The 20,900-nt window shown below is 42.7% G+C and overlaps 1 protein-coding gene across 4 annotated transcripts in view; it reads right to left on the bottom strand.

The window, feature by feature from the left end:
- The window catches only part of PRKG1 (protein kinase cGMP-dependent 1), a 368,158-nt gene that overhangs the window by 123,031 nt on the left and 224,227 nt on the right, over positions 1-20,900 (bottom strand). For all 4 annotated transcript variants that reach the window (XM_074544544.1, XM_074544546.1, XM_074544545.1 and 1 more), the window contains exon 4: positions 10,963-11,068. In XM_074544544.1, the coding sequence (XP_074400645.1) occupies positions 10,963-11,068 (106 nt within the window). The remainder of the gene's footprint in view (positions 1-10,962; positions 11,069-20,900) is intronic.

The raw sequence follows: 20,900 nt of genomic DNA, 5'->3' as shown, positions 1-20,900 counted from the left end.
AGACTCCTCTCACACACTTCACAGTGCAGATATGCCCCTGAGTCATGTGCTACAACAAGGTGGATCAACAAGGTTGATTTGGGGTTTTTGGGGTTTTTTGGTGGTGGTTTTTTTTTTTTGGGTTTGTATATAGGATATGATTTGGCTGCACTCAGCAACTGCTTCACCCAGATCACAGACAAACATTAAAATCCCTCTGTCAGAAGGGTCTGGATGAACTCATTCATTTTACACTCCCTCTGCAGGGGAAGTAATAATTCCCTTTATTTCAAAGCTCCTCAGAGCCAGTCTGTGCTATTTTGGTTTTGCCTGAACAAACACAGGCTTGGCCACATCTCCCTCCCTAGAGAATTCCAACCATCACACCAGGATCACGCCAAGCTCATCCCAACAGACATCTCAAGGGCTCTGTGTTGGTTAAGAATTAACTAAGTGACAGCTCACCAGACTCCTGATGAAATTTTTATTCTTATTGAAATGCATTTTTTCACAATGCTTTGTCACAAGAAAATAAAAATAAAAAAAAAAAAATAAATTAAGTCCCAGCCTTTTCCACTAGGGAGAAAAATCCACTTAGATTAGGAAGAGGTTGGGTTAAGTGACAGCACCAAATCTGCACTGGAGCTTTCTGATTTACAGCCAATTACCACCAATCAGACCATGTGAAGGACTAACACCTTGCTTTGGCTTTTGCCATGGTGTTTTTCACTGAGCCCATGCCAGGGAGGTGGCCATGGTCAGTGAATTTCTCTTATCTCAGGGTCACTTATTTCTTAAAGGAAAGAAGAAAGCACTCCATTACTCTGTGGGCACAATTCCACTTATCCTGAGTTTTCCCCTCTTCCCCAGCCATGGTAATTGAACTTCCACTGATGTTTCAGGCCAGAGAATTCATTTCAGAGCTGTGTTTCTACATCCCCCTTTCTAACAGAACCCAAAGTGTGTCTTTATCCATCACCACGTTACTGAATTCCTGGGAATTGGTGCCAGGAGAAAGCAGCCATGGCAGAGGCTGTTCTCAACAAGGCTGAAATCCTGGATGTGCAAACTGCTGGGTCTTTGTGCTAAAAAACCTAGGAAACCCTAAAAAACTTAGGAAACCCTAAAGAGCTCCACAGTAAATTGAAACTTCAACGAATCCTTCATGAAAATAGGAGGAACTCCAAGTTACCTACGAAGTATTGATGGACACTGCGATTCCTGCTGGGATCTGAGGTTTTCTCTACCTCCACTCCAACCTCAGGCTTGGAGACTTTGGGAATGCTGTCATGATGGGCAGGAATTCATGGACCAGCTAGAAGGGACAGCTGAGGAACTCATCAAACATTAAACATTCGCCATGAGACCTGTCAGCACTGTGAGTTTTCAAGTGCATCCCTTGGAAGTTTAATTTTGGGTTCCTCATGACAAAGGGCTGTCAGGGAAGGGAGCAGAGCTGGGGAAGGGGCTGGAGCCCCAGGAGGGATATGGGGGAGCCCAGAAGTGGACAGAGCCCTCGAGGTGTGGCCTTGAGCAGTGTGAGAGGAGATGTGGAGCACCTGCCTCACATCAACCCCACCACCCTCTGCGTTTCCCTGGCACCAATTAAACATCAAAACCATTAATTACCCTTCTCCAGGCCTGCCAGCCCTGCCAAATTCCAGCCCATTTAATCATCCATCCATCATCCATCCTCAGGCAACAGTGTCCCCAGCCTGTCTGACCCCAAACCAACCCCACCCTCTGCTCTGCCCTCTTCCTCAGAGCCTCTTCATGCTGGGAGGAATCCAGCACCCAGAGAGATGAAATTGTTCTATTCTGAAGCAGCCTGTCGATGATTTATTCAGCCCCAAAGCTGCATTTTCCATCAAATTAATGCTCCTCCAGAAGGCTTTGCTTGGCATTGTGGATTTGCAGGCAGGCTCCAGTTTTCATTAGGCTCCAAAGGCAGTTTAGAGACAGAGTTTTCAAACATGAAGCCTGAGACATCCTCCTTGTAATTAGGCTGTGCTCAAACTTTTCCACCAGCTGTGCAGAAAAAGGCCCTTTTTTTCTTTACTTTCTCTCCCTAACATTCCATAGATTCTAACATATTTTAGCCCAGTTTCCTTTGGAATTTTCTAAAATATTACACCAGAGACATTCTAGCTGGTTTTCCATCATAAACCCAAGACAAGGAACAGTTTTGCAAGGAGAAGAAATCCCAGCAAAGAAGAAATCCCACCACTCATCACTCTGACCCTGGCAGACTCAACATTCCCACAGGAGCATTTCTCCTCCCATGGACTTCCATGGCTAATCAGATGCAATCCAGGATACTGCAGGGAAATTCAGGCATTTCTTCTTAAAAGAGATAGAAAAACACAACAGAGAAGCTAAACTTCACCCTCTAACCTGTCAAGAAATGCTCAGGTTCCTCCCTCATTTGAAAACTAATCCTAATGATAAAGATAATAATCCTCTTATCACACAGGAGCTGATGTGGTTATGAGCCAGGCAAAAGGAAAAAGAGTTTGGAAGCCTCCAGCTGCATTTCTGCCCCTTTATGAAGAGTTCCTTACTTGGTCTGACCAAAAAAGCAAAATATTCCCAAGCAGACTCCTGGCCCTGCTGAAATCCTTCTCCTCTGAGGAGAGCAGACTGTCAGCTGCTTTGGGAGGGATCTATTTGTTATCTGAGCAGGAAAATGGACACAAGAATGGGCACTGTCTGGGTGATAACAGGCTGGATAGGGGAATAAACGGCTCTTTATGAGAAGTGTCAGGCACGAGGATGAGCTCTGAAATATCTGTGATAATCAAATGGCTGCACGCTGTCCAAGGGCTCCCAAAACACATCTGGAGGCCAGAGGAAGGGGAGTTTAATGGGTCAGGGGAAGATTCAAAAAGAAGGTTAAGAAACACACCCAAATTATGTGGTTCCTGCTTAAGGTAAGCATCATTGGCTGAGGCTGAGGGAGTCAATAAGTCCTAAACCTGTGTTTATACTTTTGCCTTGATTTCCAATCCATTGATGATTAATCCAATACTGATCACTAATCAGGAGCTGAAGGTCTCCAGCTGTTCAGGCACCCTGGTGACACCCTGAGGGACTTTGTGTGTGGGGGGGACAAGAGGGGAGCGCCACAATCTGGGGACATCTGCAGTCATACCAGAGAGGGACAGGGGTGAACATCAAACCACTTGATACTTTCCAACAGTTCCAGGATTAGTTTATAAATTAGGTGGTAAAACCTGTTGTATTCTACTTCCAGATGGCTCATCCTTTACAATTCACCCCAATTAATAATTTTAATACTTAAATACCAAGCATGGCTGTTCCTCTCTCCTCCGCCCCAGCAAGGGAGTGAACAACTGCCCTGAGCGTTTCCTAGAGCTGATAGTTCACAGCTCCAGAGATTCTCAGCAAAATAACACCCAAACAAGTCTTGCCCCACTATTTTGGGGCAATGAGGTCTCAGGTTTAGCTTTCATAATTTTCAGATTCTGTGCTGCTTTAGTCTGTGGGTCTGAGCTTCACATAGAGGGATGGTGAGAGCAGGGAGACAAAACAATTCCTTCTCTAGCTGGGGACCAAGGACAACTGATCCAAATCTCAGGCCCAAGAGCACAAACACCATGGGCTGAAGAGAGAAAAGAAAGAAGGATGGGACTCCATAACCTAAAGCTGTAATTGGACAATGAACTCCAATATGCAAATGGAGCAGAACTTGTAAAAGTGGAAGATTTGGTGACCACTCATCCATTTTGTGCCCATTTTGGTTCACCTTGGGTGCAGCCCTGGCTGGGCTCTTGTGCTGCCCAAGGTGGATCCATGGAGGAGATCCTGTTAATAAATCCCTGCTTTATTCTTTAGCTCTGTCCAGCCTCTGTTCTAGCTCAGCCTTCTCAAGGCATCCCCTCCTGAAGGAAACCTCAAGAAAGCCATGCAGAGTGTAGCTGCAGATCCCCACTTAGACATCACACCACCTTTCAGAGCCCTGTGTTTCAAGTCACTCTAGAATGTGATCAAAATATTTAATAATTGCATCTCATTTTAATACTGGCAGCGAAAAGCCCCAGTCTTTCACTCCAATCCCTCCCATCACTCCACTCTTCTCCACATTTTAGTAAGCAACACAAAACAATTCCCTTGCTATGCACAGCCATCAATATTTCAATCCCAAATGATCATTTGGAAAGGATGAGTGACTTCAAACAAACCCTAACACCTCAATAAATCTCCAGTTGTGTCTAATGTTCTGCACTGAGCTGTGAAGAGCTGGAGCTGCAGAAAGCACAATCTGAAGGATTTGAAGTCCTGTCACAGTCTGCTTTGCCCTGGAGCTCAAAATTCCTGGGCCACAAGCCAGGATTGGGCTTGACTTGATGCAAAATTCCTGACAAGAGGAGTTTTCTTTCCCTGAACAGGCAGGATGTGGGATGGAACCACCCCTGAAGGCTCTGAAGCACACTGAGGGTTGGATTCTGGGCCTGCTTGCATCAGGACAAAACTTCAGAACATTTGTTTTATCAATTATTTCATCCTGTTGATCCATCTGTACCTGAGATCCCACTCTGCAGGTGCTGAAAAATAAAATGTGATTCTCATTGTGGGCAAAATGAATAACTGATGGCAAAAAAAAACCAAAAAAGCCAGCACTCATTCTTAAAAAAACAAAAAAAAAAAGGTACTTGGAAAACAAAAATACCAAGTAAAAATAAACACCATTATTTTTAAAGGATAAAAACCAGAGGAAAAGAAAGTCCAAGATTTAATTCCTGGCATCATCTTTTCAAATTCTCAGTAGAAGCACAACAATAGAATAATCTATAAATAGAAGGCAGCAAGTTAAACCCAAACCAGGCCTTGTGCCTCTGGAGATCACAAGTGGGTCTCTGAGGGTGTTTTTTCCTCACTGACAGAATCAAAATGGGGGAAAACGACATTGTGGTTTTGTTCTCCTTGGAAATGTAAAGACAGGATCTCACAGAGCACTGCAACCTTGTCAGTAAATTAGTTTATCTCATCAAGTAAACTCTGAGGAGAATGGAAGGAAAAAAATAAAAACAGAAAACCAAAAACTCCAATAGTGGAAGGTGTCCCTGCCCATGGCAGGGGTGGGATGTGTTGATCTTCCACGTCCCTTCTAACCCAACCCATTCTTTAATTCTATGAATCAGCAATATTAAAATGAGATATTGACTTATTGCAATGTATATTAACCAACATTTCAAACCCAGCTGACACCAGAACTGAAGGAATTAATCCTCCCCTTTCATCATGCCCTGAATCAAGAGGAACCTGATCCTTCTGCCTCCTTTTCCTTTCTCCTCCCTTTTCCCTGTGGTGCATTGCCTCCAATAAGGATTTCCTTAGTTTAAAATGTGAATTGTCAATATTTAACCTCTCTCTGTGAGCAGTACCTGCCCCAGCCCCCTCCTGCCCATTCCCAGCATTCACAAGGGGTTACAGAGACTAAACTGCGGCTATCAAAAAAACTCAACACAAAAAAGCATTTCAAGAAAAACCTGAGCCTGGCTTTTTCCCCAAGACAAGAAAGACAATTTTCCCTGTTAAAGGGCAGCAGGAATGGACAGTTTGATCCCATGGAGCATCCTTTCAGTTCTACTCCAGCGCCTGCCCGTGCACCGTGGAACAGCAAATCCAACTCCTCCTGCTCAGCTGCTTCCCTGGCCATGCCCTCAGTGTCCCCAGCACAGCCTGGATTTCAAATCACATAGTAAAAACCAAACACACCAGGCAGACAAGAGGTGGGGCTGTTCCCAGAGCTGGTTTTCCATGCAGGGGATTGAAATCCCACAAAGCTGGAAGGCAGGCTGGGCTCACGCTGCAGCTTCTCACATCCAGCCTCCTCTGGAACCCTTTCCCTGCCTCCCCAAGGAATTTTTTCCTTCCTGGGATTCAAGGCTGTATGTTTAAGTAGGAACTTCTCCCCAGTATCCACACCTAAAGCTCGACCCTGCCTCCAAGGTCACACTAAACATCCCTCATCCTCTCCTGACTGCTTCCAGGGCCTTGGAGGAATTGGAATTTACACCACAGACCAAAACCCGCAGACTCTTTTAACTGAAGGAACCTTTTTTCATTTATGAAGCCTTTTTGGGAAGAAAAAATTGCAATATTTACTCTTTCAAGGCATTCTGATCTTATTATGTTTAGCAGAAAATTCTTGCCACAGGACAAGGTTTACCCCCCGCCCCCCACTTTTATTTCCTGCGCAAATTAATTTAACAAATAGTTGTTTCCTTAACTGAAATATTCTGATTTTAATTAAATGGAATTATTTTAAGGACTGGCTTGAGAAAGAAATCATTGTAAGCCTGGAGCAGTGAATATTGCAGTGAGAAGTACAGAGGCATTTAGCACAGCTGTGACCTCGCTGCACTTGCATAAGGACAAATATATGCAATTAATACAAAAAGCTGAAAACTAGAGGTTAATTCAACAAAACGCCCCCTATACCATCAGGAGTTACAAAACCCACAACACAAAATTACATTTCACTTTTCACTGCTGGTTGCTCTATGATCTACCTTGACCTAACATTGATTTAGTCACATATTGAGCTACCAAAAATCTGAGTTTCCAAGGGAGTCACTGCTCTGATTCACCTTGCAGGCTGTCTTAAGTTGCAATGCAAGATATAACCAAAAGTATATATTCTGTTACCAGGTGGGGGACTGTTCTTTATCTTTTCCATGACTCATCCCTCATAACTCCGGGGGGGATATCTCTGTTCATGGGCCAGCTGTTAAAACCAGGTGGAGCAGTTTTCTTTATCTCTCCCACACCCAATCCTCCCTCCAGGAGATCTCTTCTGTTCATGGGCCATTAATTATTAATTATCTTCTGTCCATGGCCAGTGAGTGTCCCTGCATGGCTGATCCAATCCCACCATCCCATGGGGAGATGCTCCGCCCAGGGGAGGAGCCAAGCATTCCTGCCTGGATCCAATCTGAGCTTTGGGACCCCACAGCAGCCTTTGCCCCCTGCACTGCCAGAGGAGCAGCTTTGTGCTGCCCTGCATGGCCAGAGGGAGCCCAGGCCCATCTGCAGCAGCCCTGGAGCTGCAGAGGAAAACTCCCCCCTTGTGCAGGATCCCTCTGCAGCAGAGCCACAGCTGGCACTGCAGGAGGGCTGAGCCCCCATGGATGGGGCTGGGACACCCCCCTGGCACACAGGGGCAGGGCATGGTCTGGCTCTGTTAACTTTTTGTACTATTGCATTTGTATTTTAATTTTCCTAGAAGAGAAAATTAATTTAATTTTCCTATTCCCATATCTTTGCCTGAGAGCCCCTTAATCTCAAAATTATAATAATTCAGAGAGAGGGAGTTTACATTTTCCATTTCAAGAGAGGCTCCTGCCTTCCTTAGCAGAGACCTGTCTTTCAAACCAAGCCAGAGGTACCCACAGGGATAAAAAACCAGCTGGCTTTTCCAGCCCCTCCTTAGAGCAGGCACTGCCACGGAATTAGGGCAGCTTTTGATCCCATCAAGGATCATCGGATGATTTTGGGAAGGGAGGCATGGATTGGTTCCTCAGAAAAATTGTATTTCTCAGAAAAAGGACATCCACTCGCTGCTTGCTCCAGAAGAGTTGCTTTATGTCAGTCAGGGGAGCTATCCCAAATTTTCTTAGTGCACAACTCCCTGGAGCAAGGTGGGATTCAGCACTCCTGCCCAGGGCATGTTGGGAAGGCACTCCTGGATTTCTCAGCCAGAAAATTGATTTTCCTGGTTTTATGTTTTTCTCCTGGCTTTCAGAAGAATGGATTGACACCTAAGGGTGGCCCTAAGGAGCAGCAGCTGCCCTGTGCCAGTGGGATGTTCCTGCCGGGGAAAACTCCAACAAATCCACGATGCCATTGGGGTGATATTCCCAGAGAGCCCTGGAAATCCAGCTGTACTTATTTTCAGCGGGATAAATAAGATTAAAACAAAATAACTAATGAACAGCCTCAGTTCACCCCCAGAAGTTTAATTTCTGCTGTGCTTTGCTCCCATGTGAAAATCTGTTGTTGGAGAGGTGATAATTCTGTTATTGTGATAATGGCACAATTAGAGAGGGACTTTTTAGATTAATATCAGCAGGAAAAAATCCTCTCTGACCCCACTTACTTTTCTGTGGGCAGGCACCATTCAAATCTTTGTTTTATTCAATTTAATTTTTAACAAGAATATTTGCATTCATGCACTAATACAAAAAAGGAAAAAAATTCCCAAATCCCCCAAAAGCAAAGAATAAAGTCAACAATCAACAAGCTCCTTTTTTTCAGGATTTATCCTGGTGTTCATTAGAAACATTTTGAAGGAAAGCATCTTTAAAAATGAGCATTTAGTGTAGCAAATGAGATTTTAAAATGAACACTTAATGTAGCAAATAGGATCTAAAAATGAGTTTTTCATGTTCCATATGGGATTGAAACTGAGCTTGAGACAGCTAAAAATGCCCAGAGCACAAGTGGAAGACCCAATGGGAAGTAACATTTTTTAAGTATCTTCTTACAGCTGCCTCAAATGGAAGAAATACTCTTCCTAAATTGGAACTGTAAGATTTTATAAAATAAATATTTATTTCCTTGCCTTAGGCCTTTCTAATGAGCCACAGGTTGTGTTCAAGCAGCACAGCCACGGCGTGAGAAAAGACTCCTTGATTTCCTCCTCACATCATTTGCTTTAAAATTAAAGCTGGGCAGGCTCTGCAGGACCTGAATCCAAATTAATCTTGACAACCTTCTGGAAAATCTCTATTAAAGCTCAGAGCTTCAAAGCTTAATGTGAGCATGGCGCCTGCTCCAGCAGCTCCCACCCCAGAGCTGATCCCACACCCATTCCCAGGTTTGTTGAAAAGCTTTTTAATGCTGGAATGGATGGGTTTTAAACCCCTAAAACACAGCAGCAGGATCTGTTTCCTCTCCTGAGCTGGGGGGTTAATAATCATCAACAGAGATGCCTGGAAAAAGCTCAGCCATGCTTTTCCAGCTCTGGGACATCCCTGTGCAGCTCCTGGCCCTCTCCAGGGAATCCCTCACCTCACCAAGTACCTGAGTTTCATTCTTTTCCCAGGAGTATTTCCATCCCAGTGGAATTCCAGCCCACAAGGAGAGGCTGGGATCAGCCAAGGAGTGGCTTGGGCAGGACTCTGCTCCCAGATCAAATCCCACTTGCATTAAATCCCTGTTCTACCGCCACCCCTCACCCCAGAGCATCAATCCCATGGGATCACCTTCCTGGTTCCTCTGGAGATCACTGTGTTCACCCCTTGCTCCCAGGGAATAAGGGCAAGAGGAACAGCCTCAGGGGGAGGTTTAGATGGGATTTTGGGGAAAATTCCTCCTGGAAAGGGTGGTCACAGCTGCCCAGTCCCAATCACTGCAGGGATTTAAAGCCATGTGGATGTGGCTCTTGGTGACATGGTCAGTGGTGGCCTTGGCAGTGGTGGGGAAATGGCTGGACTCAATGGTCTTAGAAGGTTTTTCCAACCTAAAAGATCCTATGAATCACGTAGATGTTATATTTTATATGGTAATATATATTATATTTTATATAATATATAAATATATTAATATATATAATTATATATATATTAATATATATATTTTATACGGTTATATTTTATACATGGTATATAATACACATTTTAAATAATATCTACTTGTATGAACTAATAATTCTATTAATAACTTTACAATCTAATTATAAATTTATATAATTTAATAATTATAGAAGTATTAAATTTTAAATATATCAATTATATAACTATAGGATTATCACATTATAATTATATAAAATTATGACGTTTAATAATTAAAAATTTATTTTAAATGGCATTGTTAATATTTATTATTAATAATGTTACTGCTGTTATTATCTCCCTGAGTCCCTTTCTTCCCCAATACTAACTGGGACAAGCCTGGTGTAGTAACAGCTTAGTAATGTCTGAGTAGCACTGGGATGGCTGAAAGCCTCACAGCGGCCTGGGCCTCCCCTTCCCTACAATTCCTGACATTTCCTTCCCTTTGGGATCATTATGGTGACATGAAACACTGTCTGTCTGTAAGGAACCACCTGTTCCTAACACTGTGGCACTGGATTTCATGAAATCATGGAATGGCTTGGGTGGGAAGGGGCCTCAAAGCCCATCCAGTTTGGATTGGAAAGAACCTGAAATTGTTTTCCCTTGCCATGCCAGGGACACCTTCCACTGTCCCAGGCTGCTCCAGGCCCTTCCCAATATCCCATCTAAATTTCCACTCTGTCACTCTGAAGCCATTCCCTGTGTGCTGTCCCTCCATCCCTTGTTCCCAGCCCCTCTCCAGCTCTCCTGGAGCCCCTTTAGGTTCTGGAAGGGCTCTGAGCTTTCCCTGGAGCCTTCTCCTCTCCAGGTGAACACCCCCAGCTCCTCAAATAACCAGGATTATTCATTATTGATCCTATCCAGCTTAAATCTCTGAAGGAACCTTTGGGAAAATTAAAATGGAATGAGTGAAAATTTTGTTTTGCTGTCTTTATGTTTATGTTACTCATCCAACCTGCATTTTACAGCAACCTAAAGCTCTGCTTTCCTAAAATCTGCCATTTTACTTCCAGAAGCACAAGAACACACCCCCAGTGGATCTGAACCAGTTTAAACCCCAGATTTTTCCCTTGAAAGGGTGTTTTTTTTGTAAAATTGTGTCTTTTCTGACACACTTTGAATGACTCATGTGAAAGCTTGTCTCTCACCCCTCAGCTCTGGGACTCTTTGCCAATGAATAACTCACAACAGGAATGAAACTCCCCCACAGCAAAGCTCCCCCTCCTCTCAGGAGGATGGGCAAACAGCAAATAAAAATCATCAGAATCATAATAATAATAATCATTAAAACTGAAAGAGATGAGAAGGAAACAAAGCAAATACTTCACTCACAAGAAAAAAAAAAAGGCAAGACAGGACGGCAATTTCATGGGATTTTTGGATAAATAAACAAATGCCATACCTTTTCAAAAATTCCATATACTCAGTATGCTTGATGAGGCCAGTCCTCATCATTATTGTTTGAAAACATTGCCGATCAATAGCCCAAAGTTTCACATTTACGAGAGCTGGAAAAAAAACAAGACAAGGGGAAAACGTGATTAGCAAAAAAATGTCCAAATTCCTGTTGTGAACTGCAGAGGAAAACGATGTCATTGGGAATGGGGAGCAATGCGAACCAGGAAATTCAGGTGCTGGACATGAAGCATGCACTGAGAGGATTGGGAAGGTCCTGATGTAGGAGGTGGATATGGGGTTTTGGAGAAGATGGCCTGGAAGCAGCTGTGAGAGGAGCAGAAATCTAGGAAGGCCAAAGGTGAGCAAGGATTTGGGGTCAGTTCATCACACCCTGAGTGATTTTGGGACACTTTTAGTGCATTATCCAGAAAAATCCATTGAGGTTTCGTCCTGGTCCCAAGGAAACTTCCAGACCCAAGCCCTGATTATGAATCAGCCTGATAATGAAACACCTCCCAGCTGGGGAGGTTTTGAGCCATTCTTTTCCAACTTTACTTTTTGGGTCCCTGCCGATTTCTAAGATTTCTGAGTCACTCATCAAACACCACATCCTATTCTTCCAAAGGCAAAACTCCATGGTTAAAAAAAAAGGGAAAACCAGTGCACAGAGAGCAGAACCCCAAAAGGTCCAGTTTTCTTTTCAGCTGTGGCTTAGAATTTGCATTAGCCATAAATGCTTGAGTATATACAGTTTATAATAGGGCTTCTCCTTAGAGAAACAATTTGATTAAAACTATTCCCAAGACCTCTACACTTGTATTAATTTCTTTTTATTTTTTCAGACAGTGAATGCAATAAATTCCATCCTCGTGCCCCCATTTGACTGTAGGAAACAGCACGAAGCAGAGAGACTTTCAGCAAAATATTTACAAATATTCTCACTGATAAAATCCATGAAATGAATGGGCTTTGATTTGCTGCTCCTTCAGCTCCCAAACCTCCTCCTTAATGAGTTTTTATCCCTAACTGCATTTGCAAGATAGAAAAACCTTCAAAGTGCAAACTCAAAGATTTCTTCTTGACTTGCACGGCAGAACAGCCCTTAAAGCTTCTTCTGGTTTTCAACACAGAAACTTCTTTTGGAGAAGAATTTTTAGTTTTCAAAGCAACACCTGCAGGGCTGGGCACTGCAAAGCTCCCTGGGCAGCCCCTGCCAAGGCCTGAGCACCCTTTGCATGCAGGAATTGCTGCTGCTGTCCCAGCTGAGCCTCCCCTGGCCCAGCCTGAGGCCCTTTCCCCTTGTCCTGTCCCCTGGCAGCACAGCCCGACCCCCCCTGTCAGGAATTGTGGAGAAGTGTTACTCTCTCATTTTACAGCCACAACACACTGTTCTATCCTATATATTTTAATAAAATCCTATATATTTGGGATATTCTACATATAGGATACATATGTTCTATATGTTTATTTACATATATTTATATATAATATATATAAATTATATCTATATTATATGTAATACATAAATTCGATATAATTATATAATATATATAATTATATATTAATATATAAAATCTATAAATTATATTTTATATTACATATTATATATTATGAATAAAAACCTATTATATATAATACATAAAAACATATACGATATAAAAATTAATATAATATAATTAATATAATAATATAAAATATTAATATATAATATATAAATATAATGTAATTATAATATTGAACTATAAATATATTAATTATATACAGATTATATATATATTATATTTTTATCTATAATATGTATATATATTTGTGTGTATATATATGTATATGCATATATATAAATATATATATGTACACACACAACCTCTGTGTGATATCCTCCATATTCTAATAAATTCACATACCAGCCCCACACAAGATCCAAGCAGCCCAGGAAGTTGCTGAAGTGCAGACAATGCACTTGTGTATTAATTAAAGCACTAATCACACCTTATATTCTCATTTCTCCTGCCTTAATGACAAACAGCTGCTTTACTAAAGGCTAATCAGGGTAGAGATTTAAATGTCAGCAGGACCCTTATAATCAGCATAAGCAGCATCTCCTGTTGTGCTGGAACCCCCTGTCAGGGCTGAAGAAACAGGAGGAATTATGTGCGATTTGATGCCTTTAAAGATTTCAAAGTTATCTGTTTACGAGTGCCCTGTGATGAAAAATACATTTTTGGGATGTGTCCCACAAATTAAACATGTACTGGGAATTAGAACAGACACAGAGATTTCCTTGCCCATCTCTCTCCACAGAGCCTATGCTGGAAGTAAAATATAAAATATCCCATTCCCTCTGACTGCAGGAGGCACAGCCAGAAAGGAAAATGAGAAAGAAAATTATGGAAGAAGATGTGTCTGCAACAGGAGTTTCCCTTCTCAATAATCTGAAACATCATCCTGCAATCTGAGCTGTGATGCTACAATTTAAGTTTATTGCCTCTTTTTACACTTTTTTTTTCTCAGCAAAATGCCATAGCTGGGGCTCTGATCTTTGGACACAAAACAAAATCACTGCTCATCCTAAAACCCCCCAGAAGTTTTGGGCAGGGATGCCCAAACCTGTGATTTCTATAGGGCTGCAGCTGTAGGAGCTCTCCAGGTGAAGGGATTGGGCACTGCAGAATATTTGAATTGCACATTGAAGCAAAAAATTGATGGGAATTTCTTCATTTGGCTTCATTTCTTCTCATGGACACAGTGGCTGAAAATCATCAGCTCCTTTTTCCCTTTCTCACATGCAAAGGCAGTGAAATGAGGGAGAGAATGCAAAGTTTTAAGTTAAATATTTACAGAAGAGCAAGAGATTGATGGGAATTTCTCATTTCTGACAGATTTCTGCTGTGGTTCTAGGGCTGAAGTAAAAGGAAATGCTGCTGGAGAAACAGAGAAGAGCTGAGGCAAAAGTGTCAGGATTTACTGGGTCAGAACTGGATGGGGGTGGAGATGTTTTCATTAAAGTTTAAATTGAAATGCTTGCCATGGTTAAGCCCTAATTTGTGATTGAAGCTGACTGAAATTATCTAAATCAATGATTTCAGTAAATGAATCAAACCCTTCTCTCCATCAACACGCCTGATTAAGGCAAATTTAAAAACTCAATAACCAATTTCAAACTTCTTTTCCAAAAAGAGCTATTTCCACACTTTTTTTCCTATTTATTTATGTGGGAACCCATGAAATTATATCCTGATTGAAAGGGGTGAACATATCCCAAAATCTGAGATATGTCCCAGCCTGTTCATCCATATCCAGAGCCTTTTCTTCTCCAGGCTGAACAGCCCTGAATCTCTAAATAACAGGGATTATTCATTACTGAACCTCTCCAGGCCTTAACTCTCTTTATTTTCAACACTTCCATCACACTCCCAGCCTGCCAAAGGACAAAATTTGGGCTGGTTTGCTTCATTTCTTCTCATGGACCCAGTGGCTGAAGATCATCAACTCCTTCGCATGCAAAGGCAGTGAAATAAGGGGGGAAATGCAAAGTTTTAAATTAAATATTTACAGAAGAGCAACCTAAACACTGCTGATGTTTTTTAATCTGATATATTTTCTGTTAGATAGGTGGGGAAGTCCTGAATATTAAAAAATCCTTGAAATCAGGGCAGCCGGCAGGGGCATTATTTCCCAAATGAAATGCAATATTCACAAGGCCCTGCATTCTTTGAGCATCTTCCCAAGTTTTCTTTGTGCTCATTGAAGCCTTCCCAAGTTTTTTCAAGGATCATCAGGTGAATCATCCCCAGCCCAAGTGCTGCTGGCAGCGTTACCAGACCTGAAAATTATTATTCCTTTGCAACCCAAGCTGGAATTCATCAGCTCACTTTGCCTTTTGGGCTATTTTATCCCAAAAATTGTTTGTTTATCTGCCCTCAGGCAAAGGAACTGCCACAACTTTGTGTCCTCAGGGCTTTTTTTGGCAGACAGAACATCAAATTTCCACTCCTATTTAACCCTCCTCTCACCTGGGCTGGGTTTTGCAGGAAATATTGTGGAAATTAGGGAAACACAGCCATTTCCAGGTGTTTCTGGTGCCTCCTGTTTCAGGTATGAAATGATGATAAAAGCACATTTAACTGAACAGGAGGAATGGAATTGATTTCTCCCACCAAACACTCTGGGAATGATGAGGGAGGCTCCAGAATACAGCACGGAGTGATGCAGAGGATGCATCCGAGGGCTGGAGCAGGAATAAATTCCTTTATTCCCACATGTTTCTGTCCCAAATTTCTAACAGCACTGGCACAAGGATGGCTCCATCCTGACATCCCATTTTCCAGGAGTTCCTCTCCCTTTATTCCCCAGGGAGGTTCTGGCAGTAGGGAAGGAGTCAATTAAATTAGGCTGAGGATAAATGTAAAATATAAAATAAAACCTCCCACTGCCAGGGGGTGGGGTTAGATGGGATTTTGGGAAGGAATTGCTCCCTGGAATGGATTTCCCAGAGAAGCTGTGGCTGCCCCTGGATCCCTGGAAGTGTCCAAGGTCCCATGCCTGGAGTGTTTGGACTGCCGTTCAATCCCTGGTCTCAGAGGTGACAAATGATAAATGCAGGTTTTGTCAGGGGGAAGGGAAGCAGGAAGGATGTGGGACATCCAGGGAGCTCTGCTTTCACTCCAGTCATCTGCAGGAAGCCAAAAATTCCAAGGAAGTGTGTAAGGTTTGCTTAGGAACAACACCCGCCTGGAGAAGATCAGAGAACACCAAGAAAAGAAGCAGAGAGAGGAACTGTTATTACCAAAACCACCTGGAGTATTACATATAAATATAAATTAAATAGAGTATTAAAAAATAGAACTTTTACTCCAGTCAGCTTCAGGAAGCCTAAAATTCCAAGGAAAATTCCAAGGAAAATTCCAAGAAAATGTGTAAGGTTTGCTAAGGAACATCACCTGCCTGGAGAAGATCAGAGAACACCAAGAAAAGAAGCAGAGAGAGAAATTGTTATTACCAAAACCACCTGGAGTATTACATATAAATATAAATTAAATAGAGTATTAAAAAAAATAGAGCTTTCACTCCAGTCAGCTCCAGAAAGCACAAAATTCCAAGGAAGTGTGTAAGGTTTGCTTACGAACAAGACCTGCTTGGAGAAGATCAAAGAAGAGCAAGGAAAAGAAGCAGAGAGAGAAATTGTTATTATCAAACTCAGCTCTTGAATAAAACCACCTGGAGTATTATATATAAATTGAGTATTAAAAAGGCACCTGAAACTATTGAATTTTGTAGTATTAAACAGATCTGACAACATCTGTTAGCCACTATCAGCTGGAGCAGGTGCTGTGGAGGATCCTTGGATTTCTCTTGGAGTAATCCAACCTCCTGTCCCAACATGCCACAGAAAACTCTGATGAATTATTCAGGAATAACCTCACCCTGGGTGATTTGATCAGCTGAAGGCCCCTGATGTTTCCCTGGTGTTTGTTTTTCTCTAGCACCGTTCCCAATCTTTGCTGTCTCCCTGAAATCTCTCCATCCTCTCCTGCAGCCTCCAAACCCCTTAATGAGAAATGATGGCAGGGATTAATTAAGGAAGTGTTCAATTATATCAGGCATTTTTCCTTGGAATTTCAAACCACTTGTATTACAACCCCTGCTAATTACCCGTCCTGATTTGCTCTTTTCAAGCTCTTATTTTACATAACCTTTCCCTGTCACCTCTTATTCCTCCCAGCTCTGCTCTTCTCACATTCTTACAACACAGAGGTTTGCCCAGGTTTTTAATTAACCCTTGTACAAGCTCCCAAACTACTTCAGAAATCTTCTTCAGTCCTGCACACTGAAAGCTGAAATAACTCAGGAAGAGCAAGCTGGAGGCCACAAGAAATACTCCCAAATCCTATTTGGAGTGTGATGGAGAGTGATGTGTGTGTGAGGGGAGATTAATGGAAAGGCAAAAAGGATCTCAGGCAGGTCAGAAGTCTCAAATTAAAGAACTCATTTAGTTCACTGACTGTGAGAATGGGGTGAGGGAAAATGTCTCCAGTTATTTGGGGAATGAAAAGGGGAAAACAACACAAATCTCTCCTGGAAGGTGGAGATTCAGCCTGGGAGACATTGGCTCACTGACATGCCAGGAAAGGGGAACGAGAAAAGCAATAAATTCACATTTAAAAGAGATCACAAATCAGTTCTAGCTCCTTGCCTATAGGAGCTCCAATCCCAAGGAAAATTAATATTCCCAATTAAAGAGGGGATCTTAACACAGCCCGGGGTTGGAAGGGAAGGTGTTGATAAATGGAGAAGTTGATGTGAGGGACCATTAAAAAAGGAACAGGAAGAACAGCATTAAAAAGACAACTAAAAAGTGCGGTTTGTTTTCCCTCCATAACCCTTGGGCTTTGAATGGGACAAAATTAAAATATGCTCTGAAGTGATGGCCCCTAAAATGCCAAAATAGCCAAACTGCAGCTGTCTGGGTGTAAAACAATGTGAAAGATCTCTTTTAACAGGATGTTAGGAGCAGAATGATTCTGCTGAGCAACAGGACACACAGAGAAATGAAGGAGTTTTGGACTAAATAATATAAAATAAAGTAGTGGAATGAGAATGATTCTGCTGAGCAACAGGACACACAGAGAAATGAAGGAGTTTTGGAATACATAATATAAAATAAAGCAGTGGAATGAATTATTCTGAAATTGTAAGACTGGTGAGAACCCCACAATCCCCTCCACAGAAATGACAGGAAGAAAATGGAAATAATCACAACACTGAGATGCTTTTACATCCCAGGGACAACTCCTTGTCCCTTGTCCAAGAGGCTCCAGGGCTGGGGCTCCCATTCTCCAGCGGGGATTTGGTTTTACCAGGAAAAAGACACTGAGGAAAAGGGATGGAGGGAAAAACCACACATCCTTCAGGGAAAAACCACACATCCTTCTGAGGCTGCAGGGAAAATAATCTCACAGGAAAGCCATGGCATGTTCTTGACCTTCTATTTTCTCTCCAACCCTGAAATGTTGTTGTATAAATCAGATCTTCTCTAAATTTAAATCAAATCTCACTCAAGCTTCTAAGATCTACTCATTTAAACCAGATTCAGATGAGATGTGAGGATTTAGGATTTTAAACCAGATTTAGATGAGGAGTGAGGATTTTGTATCCTTGCCCCACACCCAGCGGCACATTTCCTACAAAATGTTGCCCCCATCAACCTGCAATTGAACACCAAACAGAATTAATCCATTGCTCCCATCTGAAAACAAAGCTAAACTTCCAGCTTTGAGCTGCATTCCCAATAGTTTGAGGAACACAGAGCAGTTAAAGTGGGGCTTGACAGCACACTGATGTCACAGACATCTTTTATGGAAAATCCTTTCCTTAGGATTTTTCCTCCTGAGAAGCTGGAAGCCTCAGGAATAAAATGTAAAAATTGATTATCTGCTGCTGTGGAATGCAACAGGTGGATCTGGGATTGGCCTATGTTGGATGTTTGTAATTAATGGCCAATCACAGTCAGCTGGCTCGGACAGAGAGCCCTAGCCACAAACCTTCGTTATCATTCTTTGCTATTCTATTCTTAGCTAACCTTCTGATGAAATCCTTTCTTCTATTCTTTTAGTATGGTTTTAATGTAATATATATCATAAAATAATACATCAAGCCTTCTGAAACACGGAGTCAGATCCTCATCTCTTCCCCAATCCAAGAAACCCTGTGAACACCATCACACACTGGGAACATGAAGCAGCTCAAAACCCCAACAACACAAAATCTTCTCTTGGTGTGATTAAAAAGAGCCACTTAGCTAAATGAACTTTGCAGTAATTCCTTGTGTTTCAATGCTTTATTTCCCAAGAGCAGCATTTCCTACACAATGATTAAATAACCCCTGCTCAGATTTTTCTCTCCTGAGCATTCCCCGTTTTCCACACTGGATAGAAACCTGTCCCATCCTGTAAAACCCCTGGGTTGTTATCCCTGGCTTGTAAAGGTCTGTCCTAAAGGTTTTGCTTTGCTTAAATAGCACAAAGGGGGCTGCATTAATCCACTGCTCAGGGCTGTCACAGACATCTTTTATGAAAAATCCTTTCCTTAGGATTTTTCCTCTTGAGAAGCTGGGAGGCCTCAGGAACAAAATGTAAACAATGGTTATCTGCTGCTGTGGAATGCAACAGGCAGATCTTTGATTGTCCCATGGTGGATGTTTGTAATTAATGGCCAATCACAGCCCACTCTGTGTCCGAGCCACAAGCCTTTGTTATCATTCTTTGCTATTCTATTCTTAGCCAGCCTTCTGATGAAATCCTTTCTTCTATTCTTTTAGTACAGTTTTAATGTAATATATATCATAAAATAATAAATCAAGCCTTCTGAAACATGGAGTCAGATCCTCGTCTTTTCCCTAATCCAAGAACCCCGGTGAACATGGTCACACAGGCCTTCTGTATGCCTTGGCAAAAAGCTGGGGTTTTTAGGGACTTCCTCTATCCAACAAATCCCAAATCCAAGGAGATCCCATCCCCACAGGAGATCTGGGATAACAGGATCATCACAGATTCCCAGACTGGTTTGGGTTGGAAGGATCTAAAATCCCATCCAGCCCCATGGCAGGGACACCTTCCACTATCCCAAGCTGCTCCAAGACCTGTCCAACCTGGCCTTGGACACTGCCAGCTTAGAGATCTTTTCCAACCTGATGGATTCTCTGGCTCTAATTCAATCCTGCTGCTGTGCAGCCTCAATATCGTGTCAGGTTTGACATCCAGTTGTGTTTTAGCCCACTGGCTTTTTATTCCCAACTCTGCACCTATCTCTTCCTGAAATGAGCTGATCCCTGGGATTTTCCTTGCTCCTGCACTTGGAAAGCTGTGGACCACCACAACCTGCACAAAGAGCAGCAGAAGGTTCTGAGGAGCAGGGAAAGGGCAAAAAAAAGGCAATTCTGAAATACCACAGGAGGGAATTGTTGTGACACCCCAGGGTGGCACTCTTGTCACTTCAGAGCTTTTATGGGGTGTCTATTCCAGAAGTCAACATGGGGAAGCTTTGTAGGGTGGTAGGAGCAGGTCTGGATCCAGCAGCACTTGGATCACACGTGGTGGGAGCTCTGGGAGTTGTATCTCCACCAAAACCAAAGGGTGGCAAAATCCTTCCTGTGGCAAAGCAACACTTGGAGAGTGAGGAACAAGGAGGGCACTCCCATCAACACCTATCTGCTGCTCCAACCCCAACTGGGAAGCAGACAGAATCCTAAAACCATAGGGTCAGGCATCACTAAGGCTGGAGAAGACTTCAAGAACTGACCAAGAACCCAGATCCACCACTAAAGCACTAAATAGAGCCACTGGCAGTGCAAAAGGCACACAGCTTGCTGGAATCCAGCTGAAATCCAGCTGTTTATGGGCAAAAAGAACAGATAAAAAAAGACAAATATCAGGAATTTCTCTGCAAAGGGGGATATAAAGAAATCAGGGCAACTTTTGTTGCCGGAGATTTCAGCCATGCATGACTCCCAGGGCTGGGAAAACAGCCCCAGGGTGCACAGAAAGAATTGGAAATTCCTCTTTTTGCCTGCTTTGTTTCCTCTGGGAGATGATTTCCCCTCAAATGCTGGGCTGGGGTCACTCCCTGTGCCACAGCAGCACAGGGAGGTTCCCACCTTTATTTCCACATCACAACCACCAGAGCTCCAGGAGCACCTGGACAATGCTCCCAGACACTGAATGGGATTTTTGGGGTGTCTGGGCAGGGCCAGGAGCTGGGCTGGATGATCCCTGTGGGATTCCCACTCAGACATGCAGATCCCACCTGCAAGAGGGCTCCCCAATTCTTCCCTCAGAGGTCACACACCAACTTTGGGAAAAACCCTGAGCCCCCAAAGGTTGCTCCTCCAACCACCCCATGAGCAGTGCAGGTGAGGCTGGATTTCCCTGGCTGGCAGAGTGGTTA

Source organism: Zonotrichia albicollis, chromosome 7, assembly GCF_047830755.1.
Source record: "Zonotrichia albicollis isolate bZonAlb1 chromosome 7, bZonAlb1.hap1, whole genome shotgun sequence".
NCBI classification, from domain to species: Eukaryota; Metazoa; Chordata; class Aves; order Passeriformes; family Passerellidae; genus Zonotrichia; species Zonotrichia albicollis.
The sequence above is the reverse complement of the archived record's forward strand: the minus strand, read 5'-3'. Positions and strand labels throughout refer to the sequence as shown.